Below are 22013 nucleotides of genomic sequence, written 5' to 3'. Positions count from 1 at the left end.
ACAGCCCTTACAGATCAGATCAGCAGGTCTGCTGCTCTTTGATCGTTTGGGAGCTTCTTGTTTGAACTCTTGTCCCAAATAACTGTCCTCATAGAGTGACCTTTAGAGGTGCCTGTAGTGTCTAAGTCTCCAAGGGCTATGGCCAGGACCAAGGTCCCTTCCCTGCTTCATTCCTTTCTGTGTGATGTTTTTCACAGAGATGGACTCTCCCATACTCTGCATTTGCCCCATGCACTTGCTCTCCTTGGCTCTCCAGGCTGCAGCTGGGAGCTCTGCCTGGGCTCCTCCAGCTCCCAGCTCTGCTGCCCCACCCGGCCTGCAGCGCCAGAGGTGCCAGGCAGCAGTGCCCGGCCGTGCCCGCGGTGCTCACCGGCTGCCACTCGCTCCTACAGGCCTGTCAGCACCGGTGCCCAGAGGCAGGAAGGGGAAGAAGACAAAGAACCAGATGCTGCTTCCTGAGATAAAGAACGCAGACTGGCTCGCCACCTGCAACCCCGAGGTGGTGCTCCACGATGACAGCTACAAGAAGCACCTCAAACAGCACTGCAACAAGTGAGTCATAGAATCATGGAGTGGTTTGGGGTGGAAGGAGCCTTAAGGAGCATCTTACTACATTACCCTGCCCAAGGACAGGGATACCTTACCTTATCCGAGGTTGCTCCAAGCACTGTCCAACTTGTCCTTGAACAGGGATGAGGCAGCCATGGCTTCTCTGGCAACCTGTGCCAGGGCCTCATCACCCTCAGAGTGAATTTCTTCCTAACATCTAATCTAAATCTCTCCTCTTTTAATTTAAAACCATTCCCCCTTGTGGGAGCCCACATTGGCTCATGGAGACAGTGGGCTTGAGGGCCTTTAGTGTTGGGAGGGTGGGAGGGAGCTGTGAAGGGCTCACAGCCCACAAAGGATCACCATACTCCCACTGCTGGACCACCCTCATTCCCCTCCAGCTCATGGAAGCCACGTCCTGAGCAGCGACCCTCCGGCCAACGGGTCACAGGGCTGGGCAGTGTGGCATGACACTGCCTGGTCACTGCCCACCCAGCTTTGTGGAAGTGGGTCCTTCCATGTGGGAGAACATGGTGTGGAGCAGGTTTTGCTGGCTGTGCTGACCTCTCTGCCCCCCGGGACAGGGTTCTGCTGCGGGTGCGAATGCTCTACTACCTGAAGGCTGAAGTGCTGGGGGAGGCTGCGGATAAAGCCTTTGAGGGGACCCCTGCCAGGTAGGGACCTAATGGTGAACCCCTGCAAGGCTTCTTGGGCTTGAGAGCTGCCATAAGTGTCTGACCCAGCCACATCGGGGCTCTCTGCAGCTGCAGATGAATCAGACCCCAGGACTTCCTCAGGCAAAACTTCACCCTCAGGCAACCACCCTGACTGTGCAGAGACTGCAGCCATTGCAGCCCTGCTGAGGCAACTCTGAGACTGTAGCACCAGCCTGGGTGCAGTGGGGACTTAGAGGGACACCCTGCAGGAAAATGCTTCTGTGTGCTGCTTGACAAATGGGCCCTTATCCAAAGTGGGAGTCCACAGAGACTGCTCCCAGTCTCAGGGCGAGGCCTCAGAGCAGAGCACGCCCCATCGCCATGGCCTGCACTCCTTCCCAGCCCTGGGAACAGTGGGACCCACAGGCTCTATAATGGCACTGACCCTGCAGCCTGCCAGCTGTTGACCTTTCTGCAAAGTCTCAGCTCTCAGTGCTTCTCAGAGAAGTGTGATATGCTGAACTTAACAGCTTAATTTCCCCAAGTAGGGGCTGCTGCCTTCCCCAGCACAATTCCATCAGCACCAATGTAAGTGGGGAGACACTGTTCTTTTGAGGTTGGTAGGTGTGAAGTGTTTTACTTCTAGAGATACTGTTCGGGTCAGACGGGATCTTCAGTCCTCTGGAGACCACTTGGATGGAGAGGGTGGAGAGAGGCTGGGGGCACCCACTGCTCTGGAGAAGGAGGAGCAGGAGGGCAGCAGGTTGTGGTGGAGCCAAGGCTCCAGTTCTTTGACCCCAGGGAGGTGTGTGCCCGTGTCATGGTGGGGCCCCAGGCCAGTGTTCATTAGCTGTGCCCAAGCCAGCAAGCTGTGGCTCCTGCCTCCCCCTGTCCCTTCTGAGGAGTGCCCAGAGCCCCTCAGTGTCTGCTGAGGCTGGGAGAGGGGTGTTCATACCATGTCTGCCACAGGGAGCTGGATGTACTGCTGCCAGACATTGACTACGTGGAGATCCCAGTGGACTGGTGGAAGGCCGAAGCTGATAAATCCCTGCTCATCGGCGTCTTCAAGCATGGTGTGTACCCAGCTCTGGTGGGTGCTGGTGTGTGGGGGAATGAGCACCTCTGCTGCTGGAGGCAATGTTGTGTCAGTGCAAGGGACAGAGCCGTGGCCACGCTCCACAGCCACACAGGGCCAGGACAGCCCCTCCCCAGGTGCCGGCAGCATGTTTGGGTGGGGAACAGGCACCCCACAGTGCCCAGGGTGGCCATGCCAGATCTCATGGTAGACTCTGGTTTGCCAGGAGCAGTGTGCAGTTGCGGTGTGAGGGCAAGGAGAAAGGCACAGATCTTTTCTTGGCCTCATCATGGAGTCCTGGTGCAGTTTCCAGGAGACATGGGGCTGTTTGCCCCAACTGAACCCTATGTGGTGGCTGTGCTGCTGCTGGCTGGGATGGGATGGCTGACCTTTTCTTTGCCTGCTGCACAGGGGCTGCAGAGCCATTAGCCACTTTTGGGAAGGTGTTGTGAGTTTCTGGGGGTGCGCTCTCATAGTAGCACAGAGAGACTGAGAGCCGGGTGGGGAGCTGTGTCCCAGGAGTAGGAGGTTTTTGTGAACCAGGCTCAGGCCTTGCTCTGTGCTGTCTGTCTGTCCCGGCTGTGGCAGGTTACGAGCGGTACAACGCCATGCGGGCGGACCCAGCGCTGTGTTTCCTGGAGAAGGTGGGCATGCCCGATGAGAAGCTGCTCTCTGCCGAGCAGGGCGTCAGCGATGGGGCACAGGATGCTGCCGAAAGGTGGGCAGGGGATGGAGCTGAGATCCCACAGCAACCTGGCTCTCTCCTGGGGCAGTGCAGTGGAGGGAGGGAGCAGGCTGTGCTTCTGAGCGCAGAGGGGGGGGCAGAAGGGAGCTGGTTCCCAGTATGAGGGGGAGAGGTGGTGTGAGCACCAATTCTTTGCTTCTTGGTGCTGAGAACTGATACAGCCACAGAGGCTGTGCTGCCACTACCAGGGACTGTTAACTCTCTCACCTAGGGGCAGTGTGGAAAAAGAAGAGAGCAGTGGAGAAAAGCTGGAGGGGCTGTCAAAACAGGAGGTGAGTGGGATTCATAGTGTCAAATGCACATCTGATGCTGCCCAGCCTGCCCTGCGGTGCAGGCTTGGCTCCATCAGCTTTGCTGCGTGGCAGCAGTGAGCTAGCATGGCTGGTCTGCCTTGTCTGTGTCCTGTCTTGTGTGCATTGCTTCTGCTCCCTGGAACACAGCATCTGCTGTGCTTCTCTGTGTTGCCTGTGGACGTGGGCAGCATCTTCTTCGTGGGGAACTGAAGGGTATTGAGGGCCGGGGATGCCCAGGAATGCTGGTTCTCAGTCTTGGTTGGCTTCAGGAGCCACATGAGGCCCTGGCAGAGGAGTCAGGGATGTCCCAAAAGAAATGGCCTTGGGGGAGAGGAAGATCAGGGGATGAGGCAGCACAGGAGAGTGCAAGGGTCGTTTGAACAGTGGAGGCAGTCACACTGCAACTGTCCTGAGCAGTGGCACTACAGCCTCTGTCACTATGGTGATCTTTCCCTCCAGGCCCAAAATAGCCTCTCTGAGCTGTCATCTCTGCTCCTGTGTACTGAGCACAGACAGCATCTGCAGCCCAAGGGCACTGGACACACTACCCTGCCCATCCCACCACCCTGCACCCTGCTAAGGATGGGTAGGCTGTGGGTGCTGGGCGTTCTGTGTGGAGTTGAGCCCTCTCTGATTGTTTCCTTTTGCAGGACATCGTGGCTGCTGGGGTGGGTGAAGCCAGTGAGAAGCGGGACGAGCCAGCGGCAGGTGAGGCCATGTCTCCTGCAGTGTGGTCCATGGCTTCCCTGGGTTTGGGGTGGCACAGCCAAGCCTGAGTGCTATCCCAGGCACTGCTTGGTAGAAGAAACACATTGCTGGGCTGGAGGGACATTCTGCTCTGTGTTAGTGGATGAGGCAGCTCAACCTGGGCAGGGGCCCTCATGCACAGACTCACAGGGGACCCATGGATAGGCCCTGTGGCAGGGCAGACAGGGTTCTGAGTGATTCCAGCCAAAGCTACCCAGGGTAGCTTCAGGTAGCTTCACCCAGGCTTCCAGGGTGACTGGAAGCCATTAGTCTGCTCTTCTCCATGCAGTTGCCTGCATGAGATGAGTGCGTGAGGTCTCTGCAGTGGGCATTGTTGGTACATGCCGTGGGCTGACTGGCCCCATTGCTGAGCAGGGAGCTGCAGTCTTCTCCCATGCATGGCCTGGCCTGGAGCCATCATTCCTACCCTGATCTCAGCCTCTGGACTCTCTGAAGGAAGCTAAGACATGGTGAGGCTGTGAGCCAGCAGGCCCGGGAGGTCACATGGCCCCCTCTACATGACTGTGATCGCTCATGCTCCCCATGGAAGGCAGAAGGTGGGAGGAAGCTCTTGGAGCTTGCCAGAGGATGTGGGAACCTGTGGCTTTGCATGTGTGCTAAATACTAATGTCCTTGCTGATGTTTGAAGCCCAGGATGGCTCCGACTCAGACAGATCCTGCTGGCCTGTCTCCTCTGCTCTCACGGCCAGACTGCGGCGACTCGTCACCGTCTACCAGCGCTGCAACCGCAAGGAGCTGCCTCCCCGTGCTGAGATGCTGGTGCCCGGTAACCATGGCTACTGGCTGCAGGATGAGATGTTCCGGAGAGCCTCTGAGATGGACTCAGTGAACAAAGAAATGCAGAAAAGGTAATGCAGCAGAGGAGCCTTTACAAAGCTGATTTAGCCCACTTGAATTCCTTGACCCCCAGAAGTGACCCAGGTAAATGCCACCAGAGCTGTCTGTGCTGCCAGCTGCGTAGGGCATGGAGTCACATGGGTCCTTGCTGAGCAGGGAACACGCTCTGAGCCATGGGAGCCTTGCTGCTCCAGCAGCCAGCCCAGCCGGGGAGCAGCCTCCACTGCAAACTGGAGTTTGTGGATAGCAGGTGGTGACACTGAAAGGACATGAGGGGACAGGTTTCCAGGGTCAAGTCAGCCTCAGCAGAGGAGAGTTGTATCCCTGGAACACGCTGTGGATGAGGGTGACAGATGAGCACTGTCACAGCCCATGAGCAGTGCCCTTCCAGCCCTTGTGGCTCTCACACCACTGGCTTTGCCTCCTGTTCATGGCCACTGGAGCCCAGTGGTGACATACCCTAGTTGCACTGTGCTCCCATTTCATTCATGTCCCAGTAAGTGGAAGGGGGCTGGGCCTGTCCCAGTACTCTGAGTGGCTCTCTGCAGCCATGGGGAGGGTGTGCACAGGGTGATGCTGCTGCTGTTGCTGCCAGTATCCCATGCCACCCCAGGACTGGGACTCTCTGTGGTCACCAGCCCTCAATGGTTTTGCCTTCAGTGAACCTGTCCCTGCAGCAGGACCCCACATAACCACATGGCGCATGTGCTGCCATGTGCTCTGTTCTTGGCCTCTTTGTGTAGAAGCTGCTCCAGCCACCTTCCCTTTCCTCTTTTTCTGGACTTCTTCTAGTTGTACCGTCCCCTCTTTGAGGTGAGGGCATCAATGGTTTTGCGGAACAGGGGTGGCAATGCTGGCCCAGGTGTATTTTGGGCAGTTGGAGAGTGCTGTGGGTGTTGTCACCCTGTCTGCTTTCCTTTGACATGTCTCAGCTGCTTGCTGGTGCTGGCTCAGAGCTGCAATTCAGAGACTGAGATTTGACTGGAAGCTTTTTTCAGGCCTCAGTGCTCCCCTTTTTCTACCCTTACCCTCTTGTGTGCACCCAGGTCTGTTGTCTGTGGCTTTTCCTCTGGGCTCTGCCTGGGCCAGTATTTGCCCAGGACACTTCACCATCTGTGTCCTTTGAGTGGTCCCCACAAGGTAGAAGCTTAGAGGGTCCAACCCAGCATGAAAGTTGTATTCTAAGAGTGCTGTAACTGAACTCCTCCTTCACCACTGCTACTCTCCTCTGCTGGGGAGGGGCTGACACTCAGGAGTCCACAGGAGTCAGTAAGGTGGGTGGTGTTTGTTACTGGGACCCTTACAGCAGCAAGCCCCAGTCTCAGTTTCCCTCTGGAAGAGGCTGGATGAGAATGGTGTCTGCATATCTTTCCTTTGTAATTCCTGGTACAGAGAGCTGACCTTACTATGGAAGTCAAACAGCTTGATGTAGCAGGAAGGGAGTAGATGGGATAGGTTTGTGCCTCCCTGTTGGCAGCACAGCCCAGAGCTGCACTCAGGGGTTTATTGAAGCAACCGAGAGGGTTTTTTCAGCAATTAGTTGAGAGCCAGAGGGCCTGTGGCCTCTGCTTCTCCTCCCTGTGCACCAGAGGGCAGAGCATCTAGTGCTGTGGTGGTCTCCTCAGTGTGCTCCTCCTGACAGCTCCCTCAAAACTGTTGGTCAGTAACTAGACAGTGCTCTCTGAGCCTCTCTGCCTGGTGCTTTGCCTGTTCTTGGCCCAGAATGTGTCTCAGTGGTGTTCCCATCTCCTCCCTGCTCTACAGGTGGACCAGGAGGGAGCAGGCAGATTTCTACCGCACTGTCTCCTCCTTTGGGGTTATCTATGACCAAGAAAAAAAAATCTTTGACTGGGCCCAGTTCCGAGCCATCTCTCGACTGGAGAAGAAGACAGATGAGAGCCTGGAGAAGTACTTCTACAGCTTTGTGGCCATGTGCAAGAACGTCTGTGGTCTCCCTCTGTGGAAAGAGGATGGTGAGTTGTGGAAAGAGGATGGAAATTGCATGGCCTATGGAGGGGTACTGGTAGGTCATGTAGAAGGGATCCCACTGCTCTCCTGGAGCAGGAGAGCAACGGAGGAGCTTCAGAGACAGTTGGAAGCAGTGAGATGGCAGGCAGGCCATGGGCTTGCAGCAGTCATTTCTGGCTGCTTTGTCCCCACCACGTAGTGCCTCCCTGACACGGTGGGAGGGTAGAACAGCTCTGTGGACTCCTGCCCCTGCTCTCACAAATCTCTTGGAGTTCTCACAGTAAATTACAACCAGTTTTATCCAAGACAGCAACCTCTATAGGTGAGAGACAAGTTGAGAAGCAGCACACACAAAGCACAGCTCCATGCTGGAGCTGGGGGTTGTTTGAGTGAGCTATATTGCTGCTCTCCAAGCATCCCTCTGCTCTGTTGCACAGAGTCCTTTCCATCTATGCCTGTGCTGACTGTAGAGCTCTGCTGCATGGTAAATGGAGCCTGGATCCACTGCAGGAGGCTTGGGAAGCCTGGCCAATACACAGGGCATTTGTTTTCTTTGAGTGCTCTACAGAGGGCCTACATTGGCACTGGACAGGACATGACAGATGAAAAGCTCCTTGGAAGCTATTTAGGCACAAAGTGATTTGTTTCCAGCAACAGACAGCAGAAAATATTTTGCCTCAGATCTGTCATGTAGTCTGGTCTTAGGCACAGTGGTTGTTTGAGTGAGCTATATTGCTGCTCTCCAAGCATCCCTCTGCTCTGTTGCACAGAGTCCTTTCCATCTATGCCTGTGCTGACTGTAGAGCTCTGCTGCATGGTAAATGGAGCCTGGATCCACTGCAGGAGGCTTGGGAAGCCTGGCCAATACACAGGGCATTTGTTTTCTTTGAGTGCTCTACAGAGGGCCTACATTGGCACTGGACAGGACATGACAGATGAAAAGCTCCTTGGAAGCTATTTAGGCACAAAGTGATTTGTTTCCAGCAACAGACAGCAGAAAATATTTTGCCTCAGATCTGTCATGTAGTCTGGTCTTAGGCACAGTTCCTTGTGTGTGTGTGTGTGTGTGTGTGTGTGTGTGTGTGTGTGTGTTGTACCTTAGGCAGCTGTTCCACATCAGAAGAGCTGCATGAGCTGCCCTTCCCTGACAATGGGCTGAAGGGCTACCAGAGGCTCAGAGTGCTGGGAGCCACTCTGCCTGCAGGTCCAGGCAGCTCCAGCACTGCTGGTGATGATGGAGCAGAGCTCAGACAAGACTCTGAAATCCTCTGCAGCTGGTGCTGCTCTTGATCCAGCTGCTGAAGTCAGGGGGTTTTACTCCCTGTGTCCGTTTGGTGGGATATGACTGGAAGATACTGAGACTGGAAAAAGAGGCCTCAACAGCGGCTACAAACACTGGCCCCACCTCACCCGCAGTATGAGCAAGGTTAAAACTCAGCTTGCTCATCCCTGCCTCTGAGGAACTCCTGCCAGCCCAAATAATGTGTCCTTGGCTTTGATGTCCCTGCTGCAGGTCCTCCAGACCCTGACATCTACGTGGAGCCCATCACGGAGGAGCGTGCTGCCAGGACCCTGTACCGCATCGAGCTGCTGCGGAAGGTGCGCGAGCAGGTGCTCAAGTGCCCGCAGCTCCACGAGCGCCTCAAGCTGTGCCAGCCCAGCCTCTACCTGCCCGTGTGGTGGGAGTGTGGCAAACACGACCGGGACCTGCTCATCGGCACCGCCAAGCACGGCCTGAACCGCACTGACTACTACATCATGAATGACCCCCAGCTGTCTTTTCTAGACGCATACAGAAACTATGCCCAGCATAAAAGAGCAGGGCTCCCAGGCCCAGAAACCCTGTGCTGCCTTTACCAGTCTAACTCCAAACTCTACAGTTCCCCCATGTACAGCCAGATGGATCAGTCATGTGAAGCCCTGGAGAATGAAGCTGAGAGTCACATCAAGCTAGAAACCGTGGACAGCACCATGTCCCAGGCTGGGGGCAGCCCGCTGGACACAAACTGTGAAACATTCATGTCCGAAGTCCGGGACATCATTTCCAGTAACTACGACGAGAGCTCGCTGCCGGACTCGCTGGTGTGCATGATGTACGATGAGAAGGCCTGTCCCAGCGAGCAGAGCTCCCTCGCCAGGGACAGCCCCAGCTGCACAGATGTCGGAAGCAGCGGCGCCAAACTCTCTGAGGGCAAGCTGGAGGGGGATGAGGATCCGTCCAGCTGCGATGCAGATGCCATGAGAGAGGCTCCCTTCCTGGAGGGTTTGCAGGTGGGCTCTGACCAAATGGACAATCAGAATGAGGAAGCTAAGCCTTCTCCTTCTACCCCCGAGAGCAATCCTCCACAGAGTGCCCCAGCGAAACTCAGCAAAGGTTTGGAACAGAAAGGAGCACTTGCCAGCCCGGTGGCAGGGCTGCCCGACCGTGGCACCGTGGAAAGGGTCCTAAGTGTGGGGCTCTACAGTCCCAGTCTCCATAACTATGAACTAAAGATTCCTCCTGAGCAGAGGTTCATCAGTCTGCTGCAGGAGAAAGGATTGGAGGCAAAGTCGGGGCCAAGTCAGAGCCACAGCGAGGAAGATGAGGAGGAAGAAGAGGACGATGATAACTCTGAGGCAGCAGCAGATGCCGTGGAAGGCTTGAATGGTCCCAGGACCAGGGCTGATTTTGACCCTGAGGCTCATGAACTGGGGGGTGAGGAGCAGAGCTCTGGTCTCCCCATACCTGAGGACACTTGCCCAGAAGATGTAAATGGCAAGAGGGAGTCCCTGGGTCTGGGGGAGCCCGGGGCAGAGGTCAGGGAGCACTGTGGCTTGAATGAGGAGAGCATCCAGCAGCACTCACCGCACCGGGCTCAAAGCCAGCCCTTCAGCCTGCCCACACCTCTGCCTCAGGGGAGGCCTCAGGGGGCAGAGGCCCCCTGTGTCAGGGAGGAGCCCTTGGGCCAAGATGCTGAGGGGCAGACAGGCTGCACAGAGACCCTACACCCTGAGCCTCAGGGCATAAAGCAAGAAGAGTGTGAGAACAGAGATGATGGGGAGAAAGCCAGCAGCAACCAGAGCCAAGGTAATGTCCTGAGAACTCCCTCAGGTTGACAGTCACCTCTGGCTATGGTGGGAGGACCTTGCTGTCCTCCCTGCAGAGCCAAACCTTGGGGCTGGCCAGCCCGTGAAGTGGCCTCCCATCTGTAGAATCTGAGGTCCCTTTAGCTGCTGCAACTGGGAGCAAAAGGTGTTGAGGGCTGCGTTTGCCAGTAGAGCTGACCAGAACTCTCCACCCTGAACCCCAGCAGCCCTTCTGCTAAGAGCATGCCATGGAATGCAGGATGCCTTTCTGGCACAGAACACTGCCTATTGAGCAGCTCCCTTTGGAAAAGCATATGCCCTCCCTCTCGCCCACCTGGGAATGGCCACACATGGGGGCTACTGCAATTCAAGTCCCCCAAACTCAGCTCAGAGGAATGATGGTCCTTCCTGAGCAGCTTGGGCTGCCTGCCCTGGTCCGAGTCTGCTGCTTCTCTTGGAGACCTGGGGACTGTTTGGGACCTTTGTGGAGCTAGCTGGGCATTGGGGTGGGAATGTGTAAGGAGATACCCACCTCTAGGTGGGAAGAAAGGCAGGGTGGTTGTGGGCTCTATTCTCCATTGCTTTTTTTAGATGGTCCAGAGAAGTACTTGGAGGAAGAGAGCAAGAATTCTACTTCTGTCCTGCCTGGGGAGATTGATGATCTTCAGGATGCCCGGGCACCAACCATTGCCCAGCTGCTGCAAGAGAAGACGCTTTACTCCTTCTCTGAGTGGCCTAAGGTGAGGTTAAAATGAACACAGTTTGTATCAAAGTGTTTCTGGGTAGCCCTGGCCAGCAGTAGCTCACACAGCTCCAGCTCTGCCTCCTGCTCCTCTGCACGCCCCATTGGATGCTCTGGCCGAGGTGCTCTTCCCAAGCACCTGTGCCGTGGAGATGCTTGTCCCCAAAGCAGTTCCCTGCTGAGCTGAGATGACCTGGGCTGGGCTTGACTTTAATCCTGAGCTGTCGTACACGGGTCACTCATTCCAGTTTTAGCTTGCCACCATCCAATTCTGTTTGCAGGACCGTGTGATCATCAGCCGCATTGACAACATCTGCCACGCCATCCTGAAGGGCAAGTGGCCTTCCTCCAGCCAGCAGTTTGAGGCACAGAGCCTGCTGACAGCCCCAGCCATGGCCAGCAGCACCGGCAGCAGGAGCAGCTTTACCGAGTCAGAAGCCCCTGATCCCACCTTCAATAATGGGGTCTTAATGTCACGGGTACAAAAGGTGAGGGGTGTCTCAGGCAGTGAAAGGCTTAGGACTCTGGGGTGAGACATTGCCCAGAAGTACTCAGGAGTTTCCCAAGCGTGGCCCCTCGGTGCCAGTTGGGGTGTATAACGCATGGCTAAAGCCACTTGGTCCCCTGGCAGTAGCTCCTGGAGGGTGCCCCATGCTCTCAGCCCTGCTGCCCTCCTTGGAAGGCAGCTGCTGTTGGCAGCTCTGCAGCTGCTGTGGCTATAAAGGTGCTTCCAGAGTCAGCGCTGGAGCAGCTGACATGGTCAAAGGGGACATCCCACTGGTATCCCAAAGGAAGGGGTGCAAGGAGCGCTGCCCTGTCAAGTCCCCAGCTCCCAAGTCCCAGTGCCCCCGTCTCCAACAGTCACATTGGACAGACAGCAGCTGGTGGCCTGGGGCCCCAGCAGCTGGCAGAGCAGCCATGGTTACAACACCTTGGGATATCTGAGTGTGTGCAAGGGTGCTCCTGCACCACTCCCAGACCGGGAAAGAGATATGATATGCCCACGGAAGGGACATCCCTCAGGCTCCTTGGAGAGGCAGGGATGACTGTTAGCTCACTGCTGGTGTGAGGAGCTGTGGTCCCTGGGCAGGGCGGGAGCAGCTGTAACCCTCTGTGCCTTTGGTACACACAGGAAGGTTTTCTGAGCCCTGCCTTTGCAAAAGATGAGCGGAAGCACAGGAGACCCTATGAATTTGAGATGGAGAGAGATGCCAAACAGAGGAGCCTGGAGCAGCTGGCAGCAGCCCATGTGCATCCACCCATTGTGCTGAACGGCTGGCGTGAGGCAGCGGTGGACTTGTCCAGAGGCTCTGATGGGTCCCCAGGGAACTCCTCTCCTTTCCCCCTGAACACAAACATGCCCAAACTGGGGACCATGAATGCCCTCCAGAGCTCCCTGGGCATGGACTTGTCTGGCATCCTACAGGCAGGGTTAATCCATCCTGTCACTGGACAGATTGTAAATGGCAGCCTCCGAAGAGATGATGCTGCCATGAGGAGGAGACGGGGCAGGAGGAAAAATGTTGAAGGGATGGACCTCATCTTCTTGAAGGAAAGGCCTCTTCCAAACAGGCTGCAGGTGGGTTTATGCTCCCCCTTTTTACATGAACCCAGAGGGGTCAGCAGTTTGTTTCATGGCCCAGCTCTCCCCTCCAAACTCTGCTGTCCATGACACTGCACAGCTTCCTCCAGGACAGCTTGGTTTGTGCAGGACTAGGCAGGAGTAGATACTACAGGGAGGAGGGGAAGTTATCCCTCTGGTTTACAGCACTCTGGAGTGTTTGAATCCTTTTAAACATTGTTAAAAGCAGCTGTCCCACCTCAGGGAGTGTTTAGGTTTAGGGAAGATGAGGAAGACAAGATCCTACTACACCCTTTCTCCTTCTGTCCTGGGATCTACTCAAAGAATAGAGCAAGACCAGCATCCCTAGACCACTTTTAGGAGTGATCTGAGGGGAAGTTGGTCTTCCTGGTGGTTGGAGTGTTCCCTTGTGAGTTCAGAAGCATATCTCAGCTCTCTGTGCCTTCCCTACCACCAGTGCTGGGGATGGAGTGGAAATGTAGTGTGGTGGTGGGTGGTGATTTAAGGAGCAGGCACTGGGAGTATCTGGATTAGTCTGTGTGATGGGAGCAGATGACCTGCTTTGGAAGCTGGGCTTCTCGGGGTGCGCATGCATCACTGCAGTTGCTGATGGGCTGTCCCTGCTCCTCCTTCCATGGCAGGACATTCAGGAAGAGCAGCCACAGCCCCCTCAGAACAGTCCCCTCCCTGATGGGCCAGTTGCTGCTACCTCAACTCCACAGCCAGTCCCAGCTGCAGGCAGCCAAGAGAAGGCTGTCCCGAATAAGAGTCTCCTTGACTGGCTCCGGCAGCAGTCTGACTACACACTCGATGCCCCCGGCTTTGGCACAGTAAGGGTGGCCTTCAGTGGCACACGTGTGTGTGTGTGTGTGTGTGTGTGTGTGTGTGTGTGTGTGTGTGTGTATGTATGTATGTGTGCCTGCCTTGTGTGTTGCCCTTTGTGTTATGTTTTTTCTTGTAACGTGGTTTGTGGTGTTCATTGGGGCTGTTCAGGGATTCATGACATGTTTAAGAGGTGAGCACTGTTCCCCTGTACAGCAAAAAAAACCACTTGCTGCTGGAGAGCTCCTTTCCTTTCCCCCAGAACACAAACATGCCCAGACAGGGGACTGTCAGTACCCTCAGAGTTCCCTGGGCATGGACCTGTCTGACATCCTCCAGGAGCTGAGCCCTGTTACCCAAGGTCAGTTCTCCAGCTGCAGTGCATCTGTCTGCCCAATGCACAGTGTGTTCCAGAAGGGCCAGGGATGGATGGGGACAGAAATGAGAAAATGGATTTGAGGTGTTCAAGGTCTGTCCATGTTGTTCTTTTTCACCTGTGGTCATTATAGGCAGTGCTGTTGTACTAAATAAGGTTCCCAGGCAAGAGAAAACCTGCTCTCTTTAAGAGCCAGACCGAAGAGGCTGAGTTGGAGGCTGACAGGCTGTGGCCATGTGGCCATGGATGCTCTCAGAAAGCAGTGGCTCAGAGTGAGGCGCACAGTCTGTCTGATTCTTCCTGCTCTCTCATAAACCTTCACCTCTTGGTTTCACAAGTTGGTTTGCTACAGGTTTCAGCTTATTTCGGCTGTTTGACCATGTGGTAGGCAGAGCACAGGCCATGAAACAGAGCAGGAAGAAATGTGGTAGTAAAACAGAAAAGTCTCTGCATCTTGGGCCTGGAGGATCGTGTGCCTGAGGTGGGGATTTCCTGGAGCTTGAAGTACAGGCAAGACATTAGTGTTTTAAAGCTTGTTAGAGATGAGAGCTGAGGAGCCCAACATCTGCTCAGCAGGATGGCGTTTGCTTTTCAAGGTTCAGAGACACATCCAGCTGGGTGTCCAGGGCCAGGACCTCACTGGGGCAGTTGTGGAGGTGCCTTCCCACTCCTTTCCAACACCTTTGCCTTCCGGGGAGGTGCTGGAGCCTGTCCAGTCTGACTGTGCCTCTGGTGAAGCTCTTGCTCCCAGAAAGCCCTCAGTGCCTCAGGCCAGCCCTGCAGGATTTCTTCTGTCCGTGTGGGATGGATTGAGAGAGGCTTTGGGGTACTGCAGTAGTTCAGTTCAAAGGATGAACTGCACTCAGGGCTTTTTTCTGACTCTCAGGAATCTGTGCTTTCCAAGTTGTTGGTTATAGTGCTCCATCCCTGCAGGCACATTGACAGGGGGTGTACAGTGACTTGGCTGTAACTCGGTAGGTTGCAGTTCTAGAGCACTCTGATCCCAAAGAAACATGGTGCAGCATCTCTGTGGTGAAAATAGGTGGTGAGGAGCAGGTGGCTGTATGAGAGTGACACAAGTGGCACACACAGACCTGTTCACTCTTTACTGGGTGTATGCAGTGTCCTGTTTACAGATGCATGTGTAAGAACCTGCAGTGTCAGGAGTGGAGGAGAGTTAGAAAGGGCTAGGGCACTCTAAGTGGGGTACACTGGAGACCCCTTTATATCTACAAAAATCAGTTTTGCTCATTTGAGAGCTGATCCTGTGGCAGGGACCAGTTTGTGCTGCTGGTGCTATTCCTGCCCCAGCCTGCAGGGATTCCCTGTCCCTTGGGAGCCCATCCATGCTGCTCTCCTGCAGGGCTTGTAGCCAGCCAGGCTCATTAAGCCATCTAGTCTCATTAACATTGTCTTGTTTGCACTCCAGAATTTTTCAGACAAGCCCAAGCAGAGGAGGCAGCGCTGCAAGGACCCCAACAAACTGGACATTAGCTCTCTGACGGGAGAGGAGCGGGTGCCGGTGGTACATAAGGGTACCGGACGGCGGGTAAGCAAAGGCCTGTTCTGTGCTCTGCCCTCAGTGTCTCAAAATGCTTAGCAGACTTTGAGCTCACCTGTGGGGGAGATTTAATCCAGAGAAGCCTATGGATGAGACAAAAGTCTGGAAGAGGTCTCTAATCTACATTATCTTGTGACACATGTGTGCCCAGGGACATGCAGACCTGTGAAATAAGTGACTGTGTGAAGTAAGGGATGTGGGAATGTCATCCCTTGCCAGGGGGCTCAGACCTCTCAGTGGCAATGGGATACAGCGTTTGGCTTTAAAGCCACCCTCAGCACAGCTGTGTCATGTGCTTTCCATCCTAGATTTGATTGTTCCCCTTGAGTTCATTGCAATATGCCACAAATTGTAACATTGCCACGCAAATACCTTTGGTTTGTTCCTCCTTATGAGGTACGGGCTAGAGCACACCAGTACCCATCCCACTGCTGGGCTTGTAGAAAGTCGAGGGTTGGAAGGGCTTTTTCTTGCTTTCTGAGCACAGAGCTTGGATTTACTTGTCTGCAGTTTAATCTCCAGGGCACTGAGGTTCACCTCTCTGAACAAGAAGGGGTGTTCAGGAGTACTTTGCACCAAAATTAGTTCTTAAACACACCCAGGACTGTACAAGGTCAGAAGGTGATGTGACATTAATCCCATCTAAAAGCAGAACTAAAGAGTGAGGCAGAAAGGTTGTTTCAGCCACATCTGTGTTCCCCTCTGTTGTCCCCATGCTTGGCCTTTCCTGGGTGAGCTGGAGACTTTGCCAGTTCTAAATATGGCTTTTACAGAAGCTCTGTCCCCATCACTGGTCCCTGAGAGGGCAGTGAGCTGGGCCACAGAGGCTGAACCTGCCTTTTCTCCCCGAGCTGTGAGTCTGGAGGCAGCAGGCACACATCAATTCCTGCAGAAAGGCAAGTGTAGCAAGGCAAGAGTCTCCACCCCAGCCAAACTGCAACCCGAAGCAAGAAGCTAGGGGAAGTGTAATCATATTTTTTGTATTATTTTACATAACTCTCTCTGCAATAGAGGTCATCCTTCTGCTGTGTTTTATAGTTAGGGGGAGCCACGGCACCAGCATTGAAGGAATTGCCAAGGTGGCTTGATGCAAACTTGGAGTATGCTGTTGCAGCTGACTGGGCTGACATTGTTAAGCTTTCAGTAAGTTAGAGCTTTTGGAGAAATCTGTATCATGTCATCTTTTTTTTTCCCCTCCCCATCCCCACAACCTTTCTCCAGTGAGGATCTGGGAGCTGCGAGGCAGGCCCTGGGCTGGGTGTGTGGGAGGGGATGGCTGCAGAGCGGGAGGTTGGGCCGTGCCACCGCCAGCCCCGTGGCCACAGAGAGGGGCCAAGCCCCCGGAGCGGGGGGCAGCGTGGCTGGCTCCTTGGCATGCTTTGGGTAGCGGGGGCAAGAGGAATGCCCTAGGAGCTGGACAGAAGGGTGTGGACAAAACATTCTCATGGGTCAAATTTTCAAAAGCACCTCTAGTTGATACTTTTCATCAGCTCCTGTGAGCTCTGCCTGTGCAGCCATGGGCCCACTGAAGGCCCTACAGGTCACCAGGCCTGAAGGGTCAGGCACAGGCAGGGAGAGGGGCAGGACGGAGTCTCCTGCACCACATTCATCCACCCTGTCCATCCACCAATCCCTGCCCCGCTGTGTGGCAGAGCCTGTGAGGAGCCTCTCCCCTCCAGCATGCACGGCACTGACAGATCGTCCTGCCCTGCCCCATGGGCTGGCCTGATCCAGACTTCTCCCTGCAGTCCCTCTCACCTGCTGCCTGGTTTTGGGCTGCAGTGGTTTTTGTGACAGCCTTGCAGAGGGCTGGAGGGTGAATCTGTTGGTGAATCTTAGAGGTTGGTACTGCTCTCAAATTGTTTTTTCCTTAGCTCTGGAGATTTGGCATGGTCTGTCCCACTGCCCAGGAAATGGCTCCATGTCCAGGCTGGCATCAGGGCCCCACCTCTGCAGCCAGCCCCGGGTGAGCTGACAGCTCTTCCTTCCCCTGACTTGAGGGGACAATCCCTTTGCCACAGAAACCACTGTGTGCCTGGCGCTGCCTGGGCACCTCTCCTGTGCCCTGCTCCAATGGCTACATCTCATGATCATTCCCACCCCATGGACACTGAGCTTTTGGAGAATGCATACCCATTCTGGCAGGGGAGGGATGCAGAAGGATGGCCAGCGGCTCTGGGCATTCAGGCCAGCAGGAGCTGTGCCTGGCTGGCCCACAGAGCCTGGGGACACTCATGGCCCTGTGTAGCTTCTCCCACGTGCCACTGGGAGATGCTCCCAGAAGGTTCTCCCTCCTTGGGCAGGTGCTGTGCTGAGCAGACTGCCAGGCACATCTAATTCATGTTTCTGCACTACAGGTGTCAACAGGAAATACTTTTCCTACCTAAATTTATTATTCAAAATGGTCCAAGAGTGGTGATAATGATACCCAAGGGAGCCACAAATGGAAATGTTTAAATGTCCATGTTGAGGATGCTGAAAAAGGGAGTGTTAAGCTGTGCTGTGGATCCCCCTGCACGGCTCTGTGTAACCAGATGGTCTCACCCACTTCTGGCTGCTGGGTTTTGGTCCTATGTCTCTTCTGTCAGAAGACCTTTCTGAATGCTCCCTGACATCTCTGTGAAGCTCTGACCAGGAGCTCCTCAGACAGCATGCCCACTCTCTGTGTCATCCCATGAGCTTTGCTGTCCTGCAGAGCATTGAAAATTTGGCCCTTCCCATCTCAAAGAGGATTTTTTCACCTGTTGCTGAAGGCACAATTAGAGCTGGGCAGGGAGCTGAGTGGGCAGCTGACACCATGCTGCCCTGATGCTTCTCAAGCTGTGAGCAGCTGGTGCTGAGGGCTGGGGTGAAAAACAGGGTAAAAACGTGCTTCCTCCTCCCCTCCCTGAGCATTAGAGAGTGCAGGATCCTGCCAGGGCAGAACAAGGGTGTTTTGCATTTGGCAGCATCTCTTGGGGAAAAGTTGTGTGTACCTCTCAAATTCCATATCACGTAGGCAAATATTTCTGTGCCAGCACCATCTGGGACACAGATGTGGGCATGGACAAGCCAGATTCCCTTCTCTGCAGTAGTAACTGTCGGGTGTTCTCTGTTATGTCTCATTTTCAGGGCTACTTACCCGAAAACAAATTCAATCGCATCCTCACCGAGCCTGTGCTCCGGGACACTGGCCCACGCCGGAGAGGGAGGAGGCCCCGGAATGAACTCCTTAAAGGCCCTGGTGTTGTAGCAGATTCTTCTTCTGGAATGGGACCACTGTTCATGAACGGACTAATTGCAGGGATGGATCTAGTGGGACTTCAGAACATGAGAAATATGCAAGGGATCCCTCTGACCGGGCTGGTTGGGTTTCCTGCTGGCTTTGCAGCAGTGCCCTCCGGTGAGGATGTGAAGAGCACCCTGAGCATGTTGCCCATGATGCTCCCGGGCATGGCGACCGTACCCCAGATGTTCGGTGTGGGAGGACTCCTCAACTCCCCGATGACCACAACTTGCACCGCCACTGCTCCGACTTCGTTAACAAGCACAACGAAAGGCGGCACGGCCAGCGCCGAGAAAGCCAATGAGGAGAAACAGGGCAGCCAGGATGGGAAAAAGGAACCTCTCGCTGAAGATAAGCCTGGTCCTAGTTCATTTTCTAATCAGACAGAATCTGCAATAACTACCAGTAGTCCTGTAGCTTTTAACCCATTTCTTATCCCAGGGATGTCTCCTGGACTGATCTATCCCTCCATGTTCCTTTCCCCTGGCATTGGCATGGCGCTGCCTGGCATCCAGCAAACCAGGCACTCGGAGGTGGCAAACCTGGAGAGCCAGAAGCGGAAGAGGAAGAAAGCGAAAGGGGAATTGGCAAATCCAGAGCCAGAAACTGTCTCACTGCCGGAAAAAGAAGCTGCAAGCAGTCAAAACTGTGTGCAGCAGAGCCCGCCAGCGGTGGCAGAGAAGGAGCAGGATGGACCAGCAGAGGAGGAGCGCCAAGCAGCTCACGATACTGATTAGACCTTTTGTTTCATTGAAAGAAAAACACAAAATATTGTGGCTTGTGAGTTTCTTATCCCATAAACTCTTTGTTACTTCCCCTCCCACCCTGCTCCACCTTCATAAACCTGTGTTTCCATGAGTAATACTATCTACCTAATTCCCTGTCAGAAAAAAACTGGTGACATACTACATGTTAATAGTTGCAGGGTCTTGCCACTTTATTAGATAAACAGTGTTGTCTAGCTAGTATGGGAGGCACCGAATTCTCATTCTGTTTTTCCAGTCAATCATCCCAGCTGATAATAGCAAATCCAGTACTTGGTCACCCCCCGCAAATTGCTCACTCCTTTGAGAAGAAAAAGCAGCAAAAAAACAAAAGCAAAAGAAAAGTGTTTATCTCTCGGTCTAACACACAGACAAAGGTATTTCTGTCTACAGTGACACTGAACGAAAAAGCCTATATTTGGGCTAAAAGCACAGCTATAGTAAGTGCTAATGTGTATTTTTGATTTTAAAGTATTTCCCTATTTTATCATGGTTACTAGAATAGTAGTATAGACAGAAGTATATAACTAATAATTGAAAATGCATATATTCATTTCTTTGAAAGGAAAAGCATAAACTGGTAGTGATATAATTTCTTGATCACCCCACCTCAAAGGTTTGGAGACAAACTGCAGAGAGTGAAAAAACGATGTAGACATTCTTTTGTGTTTTTTGAAACCAACGTTTGGTTTTATGTTATGTGGAATTTAGTTGCCCTTTCCTTGGTAGTTACAAGAACTTTCCAGCTTGAGCTGGAAAGGTTTTGCACACTTGCATGACTTTTCTGGGGTTACTGTATCTGTAGCAGCCAGTTCCTTCATCATTCTGCTTGTCTTCAGTTCTCCTCTCTGGCGTTAGTTCTCAGCTATGGCATTACAGGTGCTCTAAAGGTATTTTTTTCCAGCGATGAACAGACCACACCAATTTTAATGCTCTTATATGAACACTTAGGCTTTCTGAGTTTTTATATTTCCCACTCCCTACCCCAGAAGCGGCGTTCTTTCAGCAAACACAGAGAAGGCTGTAGGCCAGCTTCCCTCCTTGGGGAGTCCTCTGAGAAGGATCCTCGAGACTTTCAGAGCCTGAGTTTCTTACTTCTAGTGGTGGACTGTGAAGAGATGACTTTGGCTTCTTCCCATTCCGTTTGCTGTTGAACAGTATTTCCAGTCCTCCAAATGATTTCAGCATCTGCATTTCAAATGGACGGGTGTTAATGCTGCCAGCCCCCCGCTCCAGCTCTGGGTACTGAGACCGCTCCACAGGCAACTCTTCTGATTTCTCCTTCCCCTCACTCCTTTATTCTTCTTTCTCTTGGGGTTCTTACTTGCAGCTCATGGTCTGAGAATTGAATAAAGCCACAGTGGTGCAGCAGTGAGTGAAGGGCAGGTGGGAGGGAGTTGGAGTGTGCTACTCATCAGTTTCACACTTGGTTGTCACAATTTACTGTATTTTTTACTTTTTTTTTCTGTTGCAGTTTTGCTAATTTATCGGATGGTCCAAATGTTTTGACATAACTATTTCAGTTTGCATTATTTATTTATGATGCTTTTTGTCATTGTCTTTTATACATTTGGGATTATAAATTATGTACATGTTAAAATTAGCATCTCAAAGAAGTCTGTTACCCGTGGTCAAAAAAACAGCTGGTTTATATTTTCGCAGAATTTATTCCCAGTTTACTGGATTGGATGATTTTTTAAACGATTTAGCCAATCATAATGCAATCCTCCTCCCCCCCAATAATTGTGTTCTATTTAATAACATTCTTGTAGCATAGATACTGTATCACTATCGACAGATTTCTTAGAAATGCTGCTATCTCTATTTAACTAACATTTTGTTCATTTTTGCCTCCAGTGGAAGCAGAAAGGGTTTTTTCAGCTGTTAAATCCAAAATCAATATAATTTATTTATGTAAAAAAAAAGTCACGATTGATATATTTTTGAACCTTTTAAGTACTAACTTTGTTTTTATTCAGTGGAAGAACATGTACTTGCCCTAAATCCTTAAAATACAAATGCTATAAAACTTCATATATCTTCAAAGCCTTACTGTGAATGGATACAGAAATCTCTTCCGAGTCCATTTCTTGTTATGGGATGATTTTTCCAGGGTTACACGCATAAGGAACAGGGTCTAAAGTGAAATTTATTTAATTAGCCAGCATGCTCTATACCTTGTTCTTCCTTAGCAGACATGTATGCTACGTCTCTGGGTGTTTAGGCTTCTCTTTGCTACTTTGTGACCCTTTTGCAACCCGATATACTCTGTGGATTATTTAGACTGTAAGGCGTTAAGTGGCTGCTTCTTCTTTTCCATCATATCCCAAACAAACGCCAAATTTTCACTGGTTTTCATGGCTATTCACACACATACATCCTTCACGAAATGTGCTAACAAAATAAATTGTCTGTGCTCTTGAACATGGATAAAAAGAAAAATATTTAAAAGTCAGATTTTTATTTTTTTAATTTAGTGACTAGATGATGCTTATCTTTCAGACTTGGGAGAGCCTTGCTACAGATGTATATAATTTTTTTTCAGCAAATATATGTGAATGTTTAATTCACCTGACTCAGTGATAAACGTGACTTGCCTTTTTCTCAGCATGATCCCATGAGAAGCTGTTGAAAACAGCAGCCTGGTTGCTGCTCTAGGCTGCTCCTGGTGCCCTGTGTGTTACTCTGCTGCTCGCTGTCAGGGGCCGAGCCTGCAGCTCCCACAGCACCCTGGGTGAACTCGCCAGCCTGAGGGAACTCCTGTTCCACATGGTTTGCAAGATGCCAGGAGCAGCCCAAGCTCCAGGGACAGTTTAAAGCACAGAGGATGCACAAGGGCTCTCTGCTGATCTGCTCTTTCCACAAGGGTGGGTGGAAGCCCAGAGACCGCCACAGTCATCACACACACCCCACCCTCCAAGCAGTTACACCCCTTGGCATGTGC

The 22013-nt window shown here is 52.9% G+C and overlaps 1 protein-coding gene across 1 annotated transcript in view; it reads left to right on the top strand.

Moving 5' to 3' along the window:
- The window catches only part of CHD6 (chromodomain helicase DNA binding protein 6), a 54205-nt gene extending 32681 nt beyond the window's left edge, over positions 1-21524 (top strand). Inside the window, exons 22-37 of the mRNA XM_031063090.1 lie at positions 393-552; positions 1134-1223; positions 2175-2278; positions 2869-2998; positions 3237-3297; positions 3969-4026; positions 4715-4934; positions 6688-6896; positions 8405-9958; positions 10549-10697; positions 10981-11187; positions 11832-12278; positions 12923-13111; positions 14909-15028; positions 16079-16183; positions 18152-21524. Coding sequence (XP_030918950.1) covers positions 393-552; positions 1134-1223; positions 2175-2278; positions 2869-2998; positions 3237-3297; positions 3969-4026; positions 4715-4934; positions 6688-6896; positions 8405-9958; positions 10549-10697; positions 10981-11187; positions 11832-12278; positions 12923-13111; positions 14909-15028; positions 16079-16183; positions 18152-19042 — 4694 coding nt within the window. The 3' untranslated portion in view covers positions 19043-21524. The remainder of the gene's footprint in view (positions 1-392; positions 553-1133; positions 1224-2174; positions 2279-2868; positions 2999-3236; positions 3298-3968; positions 4027-4714; positions 4935-6687; positions 6897-8404; positions 9959-10548; positions 10698-10980; positions 11188-11831; positions 12279-12922; positions 13112-14908; positions 15029-16078; positions 16184-18151) is intronic.
- The last annotated feature ends 489 nt before the right edge of the window (positions 21525-22013 follow it).

The sequence above is a fragment of the Geospiza fortis genome, unplaced genomic scaffold (assembly GCF_000277835.1).
Source record: "Geospiza fortis unplaced genomic scaffold, GeoFor_1.0 scaffold657, whole genome shotgun sequence".
Taxonomy (NCBI): Eukaryota; Metazoa; Chordata; class Aves; order Passeriformes; family Thraupidae; genus Geospiza; species Geospiza fortis.
This window is presented reverse-complemented; position numbering and strand designations above follow the sequence as displayed.